This window comes from Cyprinodon variegatus, unplaced genomic scaffold (assembly GCF_000732505.1).
Source record: "Cyprinodon variegatus isolate N-32 unplaced genomic scaffold, C_variegatus-1.0 Scaffold55, whole genome shotgun sequence".
NCBI lineage: Eukaryota > Metazoa > Chordata > Actinopteri > Cyprinodontiformes > Cyprinodontidae > Cyprinodon > Cyprinodon variegatus.
This window is the reverse complement of record NW_015150508.1, coordinates 1,049,693-1,064,477: the sequence shown is the minus strand read 5'-3', so window position 1 is coordinate 1,064,477 and position 14,785 is coordinate 1,049,693. Positions and strand designations below refer to the sequence as shown.

The 14,785-nt window shown below is 38.0% G+C and overlaps 2 protein-coding genes across 2 annotated transcripts in view; both read left to right on the top strand.

Moving 5' to 3' along the window:
- The first annotated feature begins 1,356 nt into the window (after nucleotides 1-1,356).
- Nucleotides 1,357-9,853, top strand: LOC107082507 (cytochrome P450 27C1-like). Its single transcript, XM_015371226.1, has 9 exons — nucleotides 1,357-1,644; nucleotides 2,461-2,651; nucleotides 2,810-3,009; nucleotides 3,255-3,464; nucleotides 4,886-5,049; nucleotides 7,001-7,167; nucleotides 7,419-7,497; nucleotides 7,689-7,892; nucleotides 9,568-9,853. Exons 1-9 carry the CDS (start codon nucleotides 1,357-1,359, stop codon nucleotides 9,685-9,687), a joined length of 1,623 nt encoding a protein of 540 aa, XP_015226712.1. The 3' UTR covers nucleotides 9,688-9,853.
- Nucleotides 9,854-13,309: 3,456 nt separating this feature from the next.
- The window catches only part of rbm26 (RNA binding motif protein 26), a 15,925-nt gene continuing 14,449 nt past the window's right edge, over nucleotides 13,310-14,785 (top strand). Inside the window, exons 1-4 of the mRNA XM_015371295.1 lie at nucleotides 13,310-13,536; nucleotides 13,636-13,762; nucleotides 13,986-14,104; nucleotides 14,208-14,320. Of these exons, the coding sequence (XP_015226781.1) occupies nucleotides 13,704-13,762; nucleotides 13,986-14,104; nucleotides 14,208-14,320 (291 nt within the window). The 5' untranslated portion in view covers nucleotides 13,310-13,536; nucleotides 13,636-13,703. The remainder of the gene's footprint in view (nucleotides 13,537-13,635; nucleotides 13,763-13,985; nucleotides 14,105-14,207; nucleotides 14,321-14,785) is intronic.

Sequence of the window (14,785 nt, the reverse complement as noted above, 5' to 3'; positions counted from 1 at the left end):
TATTGATCTCACATTGGAGAAAATTACCTCTTCATTTAACCTATCCCATTGGGGAGCAGTGGGGCTGCCATCTTGGGGCACACAAGGAGCAGTGTGGGGTTAAGGGTCTTGCTCAAAGAGCCAGAGTGGCAGTCTGCGGGAGTGGGGCTGCAACTCAGATTGGGCTCAAGTGAGTCCAGTCTGAACATGATGACTGGAGTCTGGTGTGCTATTGCTTGGTTGGTAAGAAAACCTTCAGCCAAACTGCCCTTTCTGGAACCAGTTTGACACCCCTGCTCTATGCCCTAACCACTAGTCCACAGCTGTAGCTCAGAGAAAGCAGCTGGATAAGCGGATCAGGTAGGCCAGCTCTGTGATTTGCTGCCCTCTGGACTCAGTGCATGAGGTGGAAACAAAATGATCCTAACTAAATGTAAATCTCTGTTAGATAATGTTTCCCATCCCATGCATGAAGCTGTTGCAGACCTGGAGAGCTCCTCACTCCTGCACCCTAAATGCACCTGGGAGCTTTATCACAGATCCTTCCTCCCAGCAGCTGAGAGACTTTATAACCATCACTCTTCCCAACAACCTCAATAAGTTGTTATATTCATGCTGATTTTGCAGTTTCTATCTTAGTCAGTTAAATAACATGCTGCTGTCATTCTACACATCTATGATGTTGCATCTATTTTTCAAATATCCTTTACTGTAAAAATGTCCATAGCTTTATATTTTTTTCCAGGTGCACGGTTTTATATTGTTAAAACACTTTACAGTACAGTATTTTACTTGTTTATTTTTTTTTACACTCTTTACTATTATGTTATTCTTATAAACTAATCTAAGTTCCACATTTTTATGACATTTTTTATATAATCTTTTTGCTGCACCAGAACACCAGAATTTTCCTATTGTGGGACATTAAAGGGATTTTCTATTCTCTTCTATTTAGATGAGATGGCTACTAAAAGTAAGAGGCTTGATAAATGTATTACCTTAATGGAGTTTCTCCAAAGGGATAAATAAAGGTCTGTATGTGTGCGCGCGCCTGCTGCATACTTTTGCTCGTTCACATATGCCGCTTAATTGATTGGTGTGATGTAACTTAAATGGCACGTTGTACTGCACCCCTTTTGCAACGAAAGGATGGACTTAAAACTTTTTGGGTAAACGCCCACACCCGAATAGAGCAGATATCCCTCCCATCTTTAGCAGCGACCATCCAATCCTCGCATACTGAGGCTGTCCAAGCCACTATTTAAAAGCCTTTCACAATACAACCTGTCTGCATTTTACACGTGCCAGAAAGTTTTCTAGTTTGTCTAAAGTTGCCCTTTTTTAATCCTTCTTTGCTCGCTTCAAACTTTAGAAACAATGGCAGTGTTGAACCGCATTTCGGCAGCATGCTGGAGGGGTATGCCAGCCGGGTTGTTGAACGAGCAGCTGTTTCTCGTCTCCCGCGCATTACACAAGACAGCAGCCAGCGAGGCTCTGCAGATCCCAACCGGAGAAGAGGCCGTGTCCGGCAGGCTGATCGCTCCGGCGGAGCTCCGAGAGAAAAGCCAGATCAAAACCTTGAAGGAGATGCCGGGACCGAGCACCATTTCCAACTTGGTTGAGTTTTTTTGGCGAGACGGCTTCAGCAGAATTCACGAGATTCAGGTAAAGAAGGCTGACAATGTTTGTTTTTTCACGTTTTTTTTTAAAAAAAAGGTTATTTAGCTTTTCATAGTTGGCTAAGGGCCAGTTCTGCCACCTATGCGCAGAATGGCACTGAGTGTTGCGTAAAAGCGCATCCGGAGCTCAACTCCTGGTCAGTTTCCCTCTGGACGGCTGGAGTTTTGTAACAGTTCAAGATACGGAAATGCTGAAAGTAACTCCAGAGGTTTCCCATTCATTAAATTAGGAATAGGACAAACCAAACCAGTTAAACTTTAATGAAACAACACAACCCCTGCGCTTTCACTTGTGTTAAATTCTCACAACCTTTATTCCAATGTAAATACCTATCTTTGTGTTTATATAAGAAATAGTATTAGAGACAAAATCACATTTAAAATACTTGCATAAAGGTCTAGCTTCCCATCTGTCTGCCAAAATAATCGGCCATAGTTTGAAAATGCATTTCCCATATTTAAAAGTGACATAAACTGAGTCTTAAGTCTATATGTTTTTTCTAGATGTTTTTTTTTTTTTTTTTTGCTTGCTTAAAAATTTGCTTAAAATGTCAAAAAGAATAATATCAGTGAGGGTTTTTAAAAGTGTAACTAACCCCGTTTATTAATAAAAAAAAAAAATTCAAGGTTTTTATTGTGTGATGAATAAGTTTGATGAAACCTTAAATGAGGGTTTCTGTTGGTTGGTCTCAATTCATTTTGACCTCAGACATGTCAGAGTAACTGGTTGAAACTGTGCTGAAGTGTGATCTGTAAGTAAAAGACAAACCTCTCTATAAAGGCTGTCATCCCTGCTTTATAGATGGAGCACAGCAAGAAGTATGGAAAAATCTTCAAGTCTTATTTCGGACCCCAGCTGGTGGTCTCCATCGCTGACCGTGAATTGGTGGCGGAGGTACTGCGTGCTGAGGGTGTGGCCCCTCAAAGAGCCAACATGGAATCCTGGCAAGAGTATAGGGACCTTAGGGGCCGTTCTACTGGCCTAATCTCAGCGTGAGTAGTAACCTCCCAGCTTTAGAGTTTTGGAATCCTGCCAACAAACTGTAGTTTCAACAGGTTAAATAAATGAACATGTTCCAATGTTTAGATTAAAATTTTATTTCATTTTCACTCAAACTGTCCCTGCTTTTTTTTTTTTCTTTTTTTCTCAGCGAGGGAGAAGAATGGCTTAAGATGCGGAGCGTGCTCAGACAACTTATAATGCGTCCCCGTGACGTAGCAGTTTTCTCCGACGATGTGAACAAGGTGGTGGACGACCTAATCAAGAGAGTTTACACCCTTCGGAGCCAGCAGCCCGATGGACTTACTGTCCTCAATGTGAATGACCTTTTCTTCAAATACTCCATGGAAGGTTAGTAAAGAGTAAAAGCCAATAGAAGCTCTGCAAGAAGAGAGAAATTAGCTTTATTCTAACAGGGCTGCACAAACATAAACATTATGTTATTGGAAAAAGAATACCTTTCAACACATAAATGATGTAATAAAACTCAATATGAACTGCCTGCAGAAATGTCCATACAGTGCTAGAGAAATAGGCTCCTGATTTACACAATTGTGGAAAACTTAACTCTAACTGATAACTTCCGATCTTTACAGGCGTGGCTGCTATCTTGTATGAGTGTAGACTAGGTTGCTTGGAAAACGACATCCCTAAAGCAACCCAGGACTATATATCTGCCTTGCATCTAATGTTCAGTTCCTTCAAGACCACCATGTATGCTGGAGCAATTCCTAAGTGGCTTCGTCCCATCATTCCCAAACCATGGGAAGAGTTTTGTCTCTCCTGGGATGGCTTGTTCAGATTCAGTAAGTAAACTGTGCTTTTACACTATTGTTAATGAAGTCCGACTAAAAAACAAATGCTAATAGATGTGGCCGGAAGCAGAAGGAGATAACAAGACTTTTGTTCCGCACTTGTATTTGTGAAGTCTTAATCCTCATTCAATAAACAGTTGTGTTAAAAATTTGCAACAAGTACAATTGAAAGTTCATAAATCACCATCAAGCTGGGGCTGTCCCTTACGAGGGCATTCAAGGATAAAGCATAGAAAAAAGAAATGGACACAAGGCCGATTAGGGGTCCAACACTTTTAGCAAATACCGTACTCCCAATCAGAAGGAGGCACATCAAATTTTACTACTAGTGAAAAGACTTTTTTTGGTTTAATTATAGTGACCCATTCTATCTCTGAGCACCTGGTCTTTTTTTATTATGTTTAAATGGCGAGAAGAAAAGTGTGTAAGCACACCACTGAAGTCCAGCAAAGAGCTGGAAACACAGAGGACCTGTCAAAACGACTTCAGACCACCAAACCAGGCCAGCTAATCTTCACTATGCATCACTGTGCCATTAAAAGGGATAAAGGCTGATTTATACTTAGAAACTAGGTATTCTGAGTAAGTGTCAGAAGTGAACGTAGAGAGTCCCCGCCCCCTCCCGCAGACACGCAGAAAGGAGGCCTCTGATTGGTCAAATCTACATCTGCTCTACACTATGCATATTTCTTATTTGGTACCATACCAGCTTGTTTTCTTTGTATGACCGCCATTGTGGAAAACGAAAATGACAACGTGAAGTTGGGCCAGCTAGAAGATGGAGATGCGCAAGAACGCTGGGACCCTTTCTTTACCTGGATCCCCGCTCTTTTTCACCCTCATGTCCCTCCGTTATCGCACAAACTTGCCCTGACTTCCTCACTGCCTCGGCCGTATCTAGACCCACAGCTAGTCTGTGTTTGTCCCTCTTGCAACATAGCGCAGACCACACTTCAAAATTGAGCATAAATCACAAATGTCTGCGTCATACCTGCTACAAGCTCACGGTGACACTGCTGCGGTAGTATAACCAGCCCTTAATAGGGTTGGGTTGATTTTAACCCCCCCTTTTCCATTTCAGAAAACACAAAAGGCATCATGTACTGACGTTGGGAGTTTGTTAGAGGCTTTAGCTTTTCCTTAAGTTTTTGTAATGTTCCGTAACTGCTACTGCATTGTTGTATATTTCAGATTACATTTTTTACAGTTTAGATTTTCTATGTAACATTTTATTGTCTGAAAGTTTATTTACTAAATGCTGAAATGAATATAAATTTGAAAATCTGACTTAATGTAGTATTGTGGGAGATCATCTCTACATAACTATATATCTCTTCTTTTTTTTCCTCCATTTCCACCCCCTCCCATACTCCTCATATTATCCCACCTTCTTTGTATCTGTCTAATCCCAGGCATGATTCATGTGGATCAAAGATTCAAGGAGATCAAGGCCCAGGTTGAAAGGGGGGAGACAGTGAAGGGGGGACTGCTCACACACATGCTCACCACCATGGAGATGAGTGTGGAGGAGATCTACGCAAATGTAACAGAGATGCTTCTGGCTGGGGTCGATACGGTGTGTGTGTGATTGTGTTTTTTGTTCTTTTTTTTTGGATTGTTTTCAAATGTGTTGGGTTAGCATTGTGTAATTATTCCCATTGTAGCAGTTGGAGGAGCCAGGATTAAGGGTGTGTCTGACTTATTGTTAAGCGCGCATGCTAATGTTACGGGAACCACATCTGTGTCTGTGCTAGCGTCAGGTCAGGAAAATGAATTGGGAGGTTACACAGTATCCCACTGACAAATATGTTCTCACTCTGGTTTAGTTTCTTGCCGTTTGTCTCTGTCTGTTAGCTCAACACAGGGGTCCCTTTGTCCTTCTTTTTCTGTGCCAGACATCTGTGTTGTACGCTCTTCTGTTTCCTCATTAGAACTTAATTATGAGCACTGTTCTACTTGCTGGTAATTAAGGCTGTTAGTTTAATTAAGTTTGAACGTCTGTGGTAAAACATTTGTTTTTCTAATTGTATGTACCTCTGAATCCAAGAAGGGTTTGTTTGCGTGAGTTTAAATTTTTCTTTTTCTTTTCTTTTTTTTGAGTCTCAAATATACTTTTTCACTCCAGGAGACAGCGGATTAAAAGTGTTTCCAGGAAATAGTTCAGATTTTGACAAAGCCAACTTTTTTTTTTCTATTACGAGTGTGTTTGCACATGTTCACAGTTACAGCCTAATTTGTTTGGGGTACTGTCAGATTAATGAGAACTAAGGGGGGATAGAGTGTTTTGTACTTTTCTTGGGCCTACAGAATAAAAGGGTGTCTGTGTTTTTGTTAAATTTGCTGAATTGGCTGCAGCCCTGTGGGGTGGCGGGCTTAGTTATGCCATTACCTGACCCCAGAGTGCAAGTTGCCTTTACTCTTCACACACAAGAGCTGTCAAGACGCGTTAGCTACAGCCAGAATTATGGCACAGTCCGGGCAGAGGTGAGATGATGGGAGGGAGGGTTGTAAGGGTCTGGATGTGAGGGATTAGCTGGGAACTGGCATAAGAAGGAAGCAAAGAAAGAAATTGGTGTATGGTGAGTGTTTGGGGGGGAGGCACAGATTTAAAAGAAAAAGCCTAAGCCTAATAGAAATGGGCACAAATTCACTTTAGTCATATGATTCTTTTCAGTGCAGATAATTAGTGCCATCTGAAATTGATTAGAAATAACTTCCAAACTGGGCATGTGGTCATTATTTGTGGATTTCAGAGGTCTTAACAAGGCCTAGATAAGGACATGGGCTTTTTTATCATTCAACACCCCTTTGAGCTCTATTGTGCATGCAAAAACTGGCCATTTTGATATCTCCTTATGCCATTAACAGAGCGGGGTTGGATAGGAAAGTCAGACAGGGGAGTCAGGAAAAGAAGGAATGGTGTGGGTTTGGGGGAGGGAAAATCAGATGTAACGCTCTACAGTCAATAGGGGGAAGAGTGTTAAAACCCATTTTCATATCACTTGGTCATCTGCCAACCTCATTCAAATCAAAATGTCAGTGAAATGTGAGTCACACGGAGGAAGTACTCTGCTTTATAGAGGGGGTGATCAGATTGCTCAGTCAGAAAGATCTTGACGTCTGTGGAAATTTAGCTGAATGGTTATGTAAAGTAGAAATGTTTTTTTTCCCCTTTTTCCACTTGTGCAGTTTGGTCATTTTGTATTATGAGACCAAGTTGAGATTCATTAAAGTAATGATGTAATCCAATAAAAGTTAATCAAGGTAAAAGTGGATGAGAAGTGATAAGGATGAGATTTAAGCTTGAGGAGCAAACATGAGTGTCTGTTCAGTATGTGGAATTAGCCCTCCTCAAGCCCCCCTCTCTGTTGCGTAACATTATAGAAGCTCTTATATCACCTATGTTGCAAAACTCCCTCCCACTCCCAAAAAAAACAGGGCAAGATTTCCTTAAAGCTCTTAATGATGATCAAATGCTTTTATAAATTACCTATAGAGCTTTTTTCATGTCTTATTGTTTATTTCAGACGTCCTTCACCCTCTCCTGGGCCAGCTATCTGCTGGCACGACACCCTCACATCCAGGAGCAAATCTACACAGAAGTCACACAGACTCTTGGATCTGGAACTGTTCCCACAGCTGAAGACGTCCCTCGCCTGCCTCTCATCAGAGGGCTGGTAAAAGAGACTCTTAGGTATGTTTTGTTTAACTGCTCATCACGCCAACATTTTTTCATACTATGTAATACAGTACTGCTGAACTGTTTATCTCTCCTTGCTTACATACTTTGAAAATGTGCTTAAATAGACATGGAGTATTTATATAAAATCTTTAGTTGTATTTTTCAGATTCTTTCTATTTTTTTTTTCTTAAAGTCTTTGTGAACAGCCTAGTGCTGTGTAGTGCTGCTGAATAACAGTCTTTGTATGTCCCTCTGGGGAGCAGGCTTTTTCCAGTTCTCCCAGGCAACGGCCGGATTACCCAGGATGACTTGGTGGTTGGTGGATACTTCATCCCCAAAGGGGTAAGATGCTTCTAGAGTGTGCATGTGCTGAAAAAAAAAAAAAACCTTGAGTATGTCAGCCAAAAACATTAAAGCACAACCAGATGTGACATGATACAACATTATTCCTAAATCTCTTGTGCATTATTGCGTGACACACGCACAACAGCCCACCTGTTTTCATTACCCTATTGCAATTTTCTGTTCCTCAGACTCAGCTGGCCCTTTGTCACTACTCCACGTCTCTGGATGCAGAGAACTTTCCCAGTCCCTTAGAATTCCAACCAGAGCGCTGGGTACGGAAAGATTCCTCAGATCGCGTGGACAACTTTGGCTCAATTCCCTTTGGCTACGGCATCAGGAGCTGTATTGGCAGAAGAATTGCAGAGCTGGAGATGCATCTGGCTCTCACCAGGGTAGGGTATTGATTAACTCTTTCATTATAGAGTTGTTCTGAAAACATGCATATTTAAAAGTGAAATGAATGTTGTATAACAAAGATGTTTTGATTGCAATGAGGCAAATGCATTGTAGTTAACACTATCTCAATGTATTCTAACATTCAACAATTTAGATTTTGTTTGAGATTATTTCAAGGCAAGATTACAGAGTGCTTGCAGGTGTAAACATATCATTATTGACCAATGTTTTAACTTCCAAGAAGATCACAATCAATGGTTGTGAAGAATAGTTAGGCTTCCATCTCACATACAGTAATTCCTATCATATCAGTTTTTAAATTCACTTCGGTTGGTTGTAGGAAGGGAAGGACATTTCAGTAGCAAGTAAATTGTAGCAAGTGAGATTCATTATAAAGCAAATTAACACTACCTGAATTAACGGTTGCGTTCGATCCTTTAGCTCTTGCATTAGCCAAATGTTGTCATGATGATATGCTGAACAATTTAATACCCTTTCAGTAATGAAGAATTGACAATTTTTTTAGTTAGAGAGACTGTTTGCTACGTTAAGGACAATATTATATAATATATCTCTTAAAACACAAATTAGACTGAGGAAAGCTAACCCAAAGCTGTTTTTGCACACAATACACCAACTTTATAGGTACTGTATCCTTTATCTTACCCATAACAATTAGCTTTATTTGCTTAATGTAGCCGGTAGGTAAAGGTATAGTGCAGGATTTTCGCGAAATTTTGAAAAAGACTTGTCCTCTCCACAACCCTATACCCGCTCCCGAGAGGGAACGTCTACTAAACGCTTGCTAGAGCATGCTCGAGCCCATTTCTCCTCATGCACGCTTTTTTTAAAAGTTGCTGTTTGCATTGCTCGTACAAACTTACTTTCCAAAATGGGGACTTAGGACGGCCTTATGTAAACGTATCACAAGAATGTTTGACAATTATGAGCGCCACTTATTTTGATGATCCACTCGGAGAAAGAACATCCTCTACTATACCTTTAAAATCTTAATTTGTGTTTAAATCACAATTTAAACACAAAGTTTTAAGTTTGGGGGTGCAGGATCTATGCCTTCTTTATGCATGTAAATGGGTCCACCCATCTTTAACAAATCTCATGAACATGGGTTCATGAGATCTGATTAACATGGTTGTTGGACAAAGTGGCCACTAGAGGGAAGTCGGCTCCTGAATTTAGAGCTTTTCTGATCATGTAAAACAGGGGGATGGTGGGGGAAATTAACTGTATGCCTCAGGGGGGATGAAGGTGGAATATGGAACCACTAATTATTTATATTCCATCATGTTGGTTCTAAAAGTTCTGCAACTTTAGTAATTGCCTTTGTCCACTTCCCTGAACCCATGTGAGACACAGTGTGGCACACCACCCCCATCATTACCAAACATTGCTCCATTTGTTGCCTTTGTTGATGCAGCTGCATAGATCCTGATGACCAATGAAAATACACATGAAATGAAAGTAGTAAACTGGCAAAAGGCTTCACCTAACAGCTATACCATAGTTAATTCTGTCAAAAAGACTTTCTCAAACGATCTCACTCATCTCGAAAAGCCATTCATGTATCATTTAAACCTAATGTCCTACACTTCAATGTTACATACAGCTTTGTTGCATCTTAAGTAAGGCTTGTTTTTGCTTTGTTTGCAGCTTATTCAAAGGTTCTCCATTGGGGTGTCTCCTCTTACTGCTGAAGTCAAAGCTAAAACCCACGGCCTGCTCTGCCCTGCTGCCCCCATTAACCTTCAGTTTATTGAAAGGAAAAACTAGGTCCTGGCTATTCTCGGATCTTAAAAATCTTCTTTGGATGTTTAAATGAATGCTCATCCTTATTGGAGTTCTTAAACACACTACTTTTAGAGGTTTTTACTCAGGCCAGGAATGTGTCTTAGATGTTTATCATAACAAACGAATGCTGTGCATACTGTAAGTTATAAAGTTTTTTTTTTTTTTTTTTTTTTTTTTATGAATGTCGATGGAGGCAACCACTGCAGCTCTTTTCTTTTTCTTTGGACTGTTACTCATTTTATTCATCATTTTAACAAATGTAAGCGGGAGCAATGTTTTTTTTTTTTTATTTTTTTTTTTTTAGAGCTGTTCCTTATAATATTGTGTCTTGATGTATACATGTGCAAAAGCTATTGTAAATACTTTTCACTCTTTCCTCCTTGTCCAAGAAATCAATTTACCTAGACATTAAAGGGCAGCTGTTAAACCTATTGAAAAGCGCTGACAAGCTTTACGCAATAATTAAGTTGCGTCTATTTCAAACCAAAATGTTGAATCTTATTGCTTTTCTGTGGTTGAATGGTCTTTCTTTTTTGTTCCTTTGACTGTTCTTGTTTCCATAGAAAGCAAAGTTTCATAACTCATATGTCAAAAAGATAAATACACACAAAATTGTTTTAGTGTACATTTTATTGAGATTAGTATTTTTTTTTTTTTTTTTACTTTTTACAATCGCATTAGTTAGATGTTTAAAGAAATTATATAATAAATCACAAAGTTAACTATTTAAAGTATATATTTTTGCTAATTTAATATGCATTAGTTTTATGGAATGTAAATGGATTTCAGAATGTGTTTAGTGTGGTTTATGTGCTGCTGGTCGAAAGTGTTTCATCAATGTATCAGGATACTTGTTTTCTTTTAAAGAAGGTAAATGCATGTTTGGGATGGTTTGTTTTGCGAAGAAAAATGAAGTGGGGGAGGGGGGGTAGTTTGGCTGGAAGGCACACTGAAACACAATGTAAAGACTTGTATGTCCTTAACTTTTGTAGTTTATGTTGAAAGTAATAAAAACACAGAACTTTAAGCTAAACCATGAATGTACTGTGTTTTGTATGGATGAGCCTGAGATATATCAATAACTGCACATTTGGAGGTCTCTAATATGGAGTCTGCACACAGTCTGTCAGCGGCTATTATGTAGAGGTTTGAAGGCCCATGAAAACAAAAATTTAGAAGTTAATATGTTAATTACATGTTTTACATTTTTTTCTGTGGGGGGGTTGTTTTGGTGACTTTTGATACAAGGATAAATTAAATAATTGACATTTTCATTGGGTATCCTGTAGCTCGCTATCAACTAATTAGAAAAGCTTTCTTTATAATGGTCAGTATTATTTGGAAAAGCTAATATGATTACAAGAACGATACAAAATAAATCCTTTAATCACAAAGGTAAAATCAGATGTTATTTTAACTGGTATTAAAAAGGTTTCTTCAAAGACATGTTATGGGGATCAGCCATACTGATCAGTCACACATGGTCTGGTGAAAGGTGGCACTTACTTGAGACTTAAGGAACCTATCTAAGGTGTTATGACCCATTACTTTGAACATTGTTCATGACTGCCTTAGAGATAAAATTTCAAATTGCTATCAATATTTTTCTGGTATTAAAATCAGGCTTTTTCAAACTTTCTGAATTTCTACATTTGCTAAATAAGGTGCCTAAAAGGAAAAATATACCGTAGACATGTCAGGCAATGAAGAAATACTTTTAAAGTGTAAACAAATGGTGAGGTCATATATTTGTAATCTCAAGGCCTCTGGTCTCTGTGAAATAAGAGTTTATTTTGCAAGACCATGAAGTCTTAAAATGATATTTAGAAACTGCAGGTTCGATGAGAGCCTTTAGAGGTTAGAACCTAAAGCGTAACTAATGTGGAATCTGCTATTAGTTGATAATTAACAAATACCATTATCAAATAAAGCTTGCTAATTTTGTCTTTTCTGCTGTCTTGAATCTTTGTGCCATAAAAAAAAATTAAAAAAAGGTTAAATCAGCAATAATTGCTCCAAATTCCATGATGCCAATTTTTCCATTTAACCTCTTTGGATTGAGAGCTGGTGATCGGGAAAGCAAATGAGGTGCCTTTTCATTTTCAAGAATCTAATTTGAAATAATTTGAGCTTTGTTAAGGCAGGGATCTTTAAGCCTCGTCTTCAAGGCCAACTGTCCTCCATGATTTAGATGTGTCTCTACCCCACACACTTGAATCAAATGTCAGTATTAACTCCTTAGGAACCATTTCTGGTTACAAAAACCTGTTAATTTATGTCATTAAGTCAGATGTGTGGAAACACTTAAAACATGGGCAGTGGGCATTGACTGCAAGGATGAAGATCCCTGCTTAATGTATGAAAGGGATGGACATAAAGCACTCAGGAAGGGTGCAGTGTTCAAAATGCCCCAACGCGCATCCATTCTTTAGTTTACATAACAACCAACCCAATGTTATATGAATGAAGGATACTCACTTCAACCCTTTTTAACTTACTATACACAGCAAATGGTGTTTTTTATGATTACTATTATTATAATTACATTCCATCGTGACCCAGCTTGGGATAAGTGTGGTGGAAAATGGATGGATGGATTATTATCATTATTTTGTGTATATTTGCCAGTGGTGCAAGTCGATGTATGTAGTAGTGCCCTCTGTCTGTAAATGTAGTATAATTCTTATTTTGAATAATACTTATGGTTGACCCTTTGGGACCATTGTAGACATTAATATATATGTTTATTTGTAGAATGAAATATTTCTCAGAGCTACTGCAGGATAGCAAAAGAAAGCGAAGGAATGCATGCAGAGCGAAAAAGAGACATGAGTACATATGGGATATGACTTAAATCAGTTAATGAAAATGTAAAGTTATCAATCATTTCAATCATATTTAAATTTGTAGGTAATAAAATGCATTGATAAAACTGTTCATGTTATCTACCATGTAGCTAACTATCTGCTTTCTATCAACTATACTTAAATGGTGAAATGTGCTTTTTAAAATGTATTTCTGTACATGAAGGAAGTCTTTACTTCTCGTTATTAAAGATCTACATTGTGGTTATTTTTTAAATGCTAAAAATTATCTAATCATTCAGTAAATTAGAATAGTTAATTTATCTCAAAGAAACAGATATCATGGAAAAATCACAGACATTTTAAAAACTTTATAAACCTTCACTTCTGCTAATTGTGTTAATTTCTGATAGAAGAATTTGGCGCCTTTGCATTTTAAGTATAATACCTATTTAAAACTATTATGTTATATTGAAAAGTTCACGTGAATGCATATGCAAAATCAATTAATATAACTATGTAAACGTAATCTCTTAGAGGAGACTGATTTGTCTTCTTTAGACAGCTCTGTGTGTATATATATACACAGCTGTCTTAAGAAGACAAATCAGTCTCCTCTAAGAGATTATATATATATATATATATATACTTATTTTTTCCTTTATCTGGTTTTTACGGCATTACTAACGCCAATTGAAGCTAAACAAATAAGATTCATGCTAAATTTATAGATGGACTTTCACTAGCAAATCTCGCGATTTTTCCAGAAATGTGGGAACGTGAATACGAGCGGAAGTAAATACTCACAGACGAAGTATCATCTAAACGTGGATGCCAATGAATTTTAACAGATTATAAAATTGCAGAAACATTTCGTTGTCGATTCGTTAAAGTTTGATAATATTAAATTCGCGTTTTCATTTGTTCTAATGCAACTTTGTTGGTGCCGAAGTCGTTTTTTTTTTTTGCACGTTTAGGGCCTGGAAATACATATGCTAAAACAACTAGGCTATCGAACATTCTCGCGGTAAGTTAGCTAACGGCGCTGTTAGCATCTGTGTTGCTGAATACCAGTTGGTGAGCAGGAAAGTTTGACCGGTTTATGTTTGGTGCCTGTTTTAAACAGATAAATACCATCATTTTGAAAAGTCTCTGCTTGGGCCGTCGTGAAAGGAAAGTTCGGGTCGACTGAAGATGATAATTGATAACCTCGATGCTTTGAAAACATGGCTGTCTGAAACCCTGGAGCCCATGTAAGTGCATTTAGCATTATTAGCTACGCATAGCACGTCTGCCCATGCAACTCTGAATTACAGGATGTCACATTAGTTTTTAAACTGCACTTTTATTATTTATTTTTTTATTATTACATTTAAAAAGGCTTAATACGCTAACTATCCATAGCATTTCCAAAATGTTGATACAGCTGTCTCCATGTACACATGTACCCATTATTGTCCCCATTCTGACATCCAGTTGTGATGCCGACCCCTCTGCTCTCGCAAAATATGTTGTTGCTTTGGTGAAGAAGGACAAAAGTGAAAAGGAACTTAAAGCCCTGTGTATTGACCAATTGGATGTTTTCCTACAAAAAGGTTGGCACTTGATTTCGTGTTAATTTAATACTACATCTAGAAACTAATCAACATTAGAAAGAAAAAAAAAAAAAACTTTGTTCACAACCTTACTTTCTTTCAGAGACCCAGCCATTTGTGGATAAACTCTTTGAAGCCATTGGCAACAAAAGCTACCTCCCACTGACAGAACAACCACAGGTCAAAGCTGAGAAGGAAGAACAGAAGAAAGATGAGGTTTGTTTTTATTTTAAGCAATTTCTAAAGGGTTACTAGGTTTCATTTTCCTCTTAAAGACTAAATCATGCAAACTTAAGTAAACTCTTTTTAAAAACTGCTTCAAATGTTTTCAAAGGATATAAAATCTGTTGGTTCTTAAGTAAACGTTTGTATTTTTGTTTTATATTATTCTTTATACTTTTTTATACCATACTTTTCTTTTCATCCTGTAATGGATGAGCTGTGTTTTTCATAGTAGCACTGATTAGTAAGGTTAAGATAGATGGAGTATGATTAGGGCTGCAACTAACGATTATTTTAAAAATCAATGAATCGGCCGTTTATTTTTTCGATTAATCGATGAATCGGACAAAAAATATTTTTTATATTAACCTCTTTATTCCAAAATAAACATTTTAGACAGTACAAACAAGCACACAAGTACAGGTTGCTCATTAACTGTACTGGTGCAATATGAAAAAT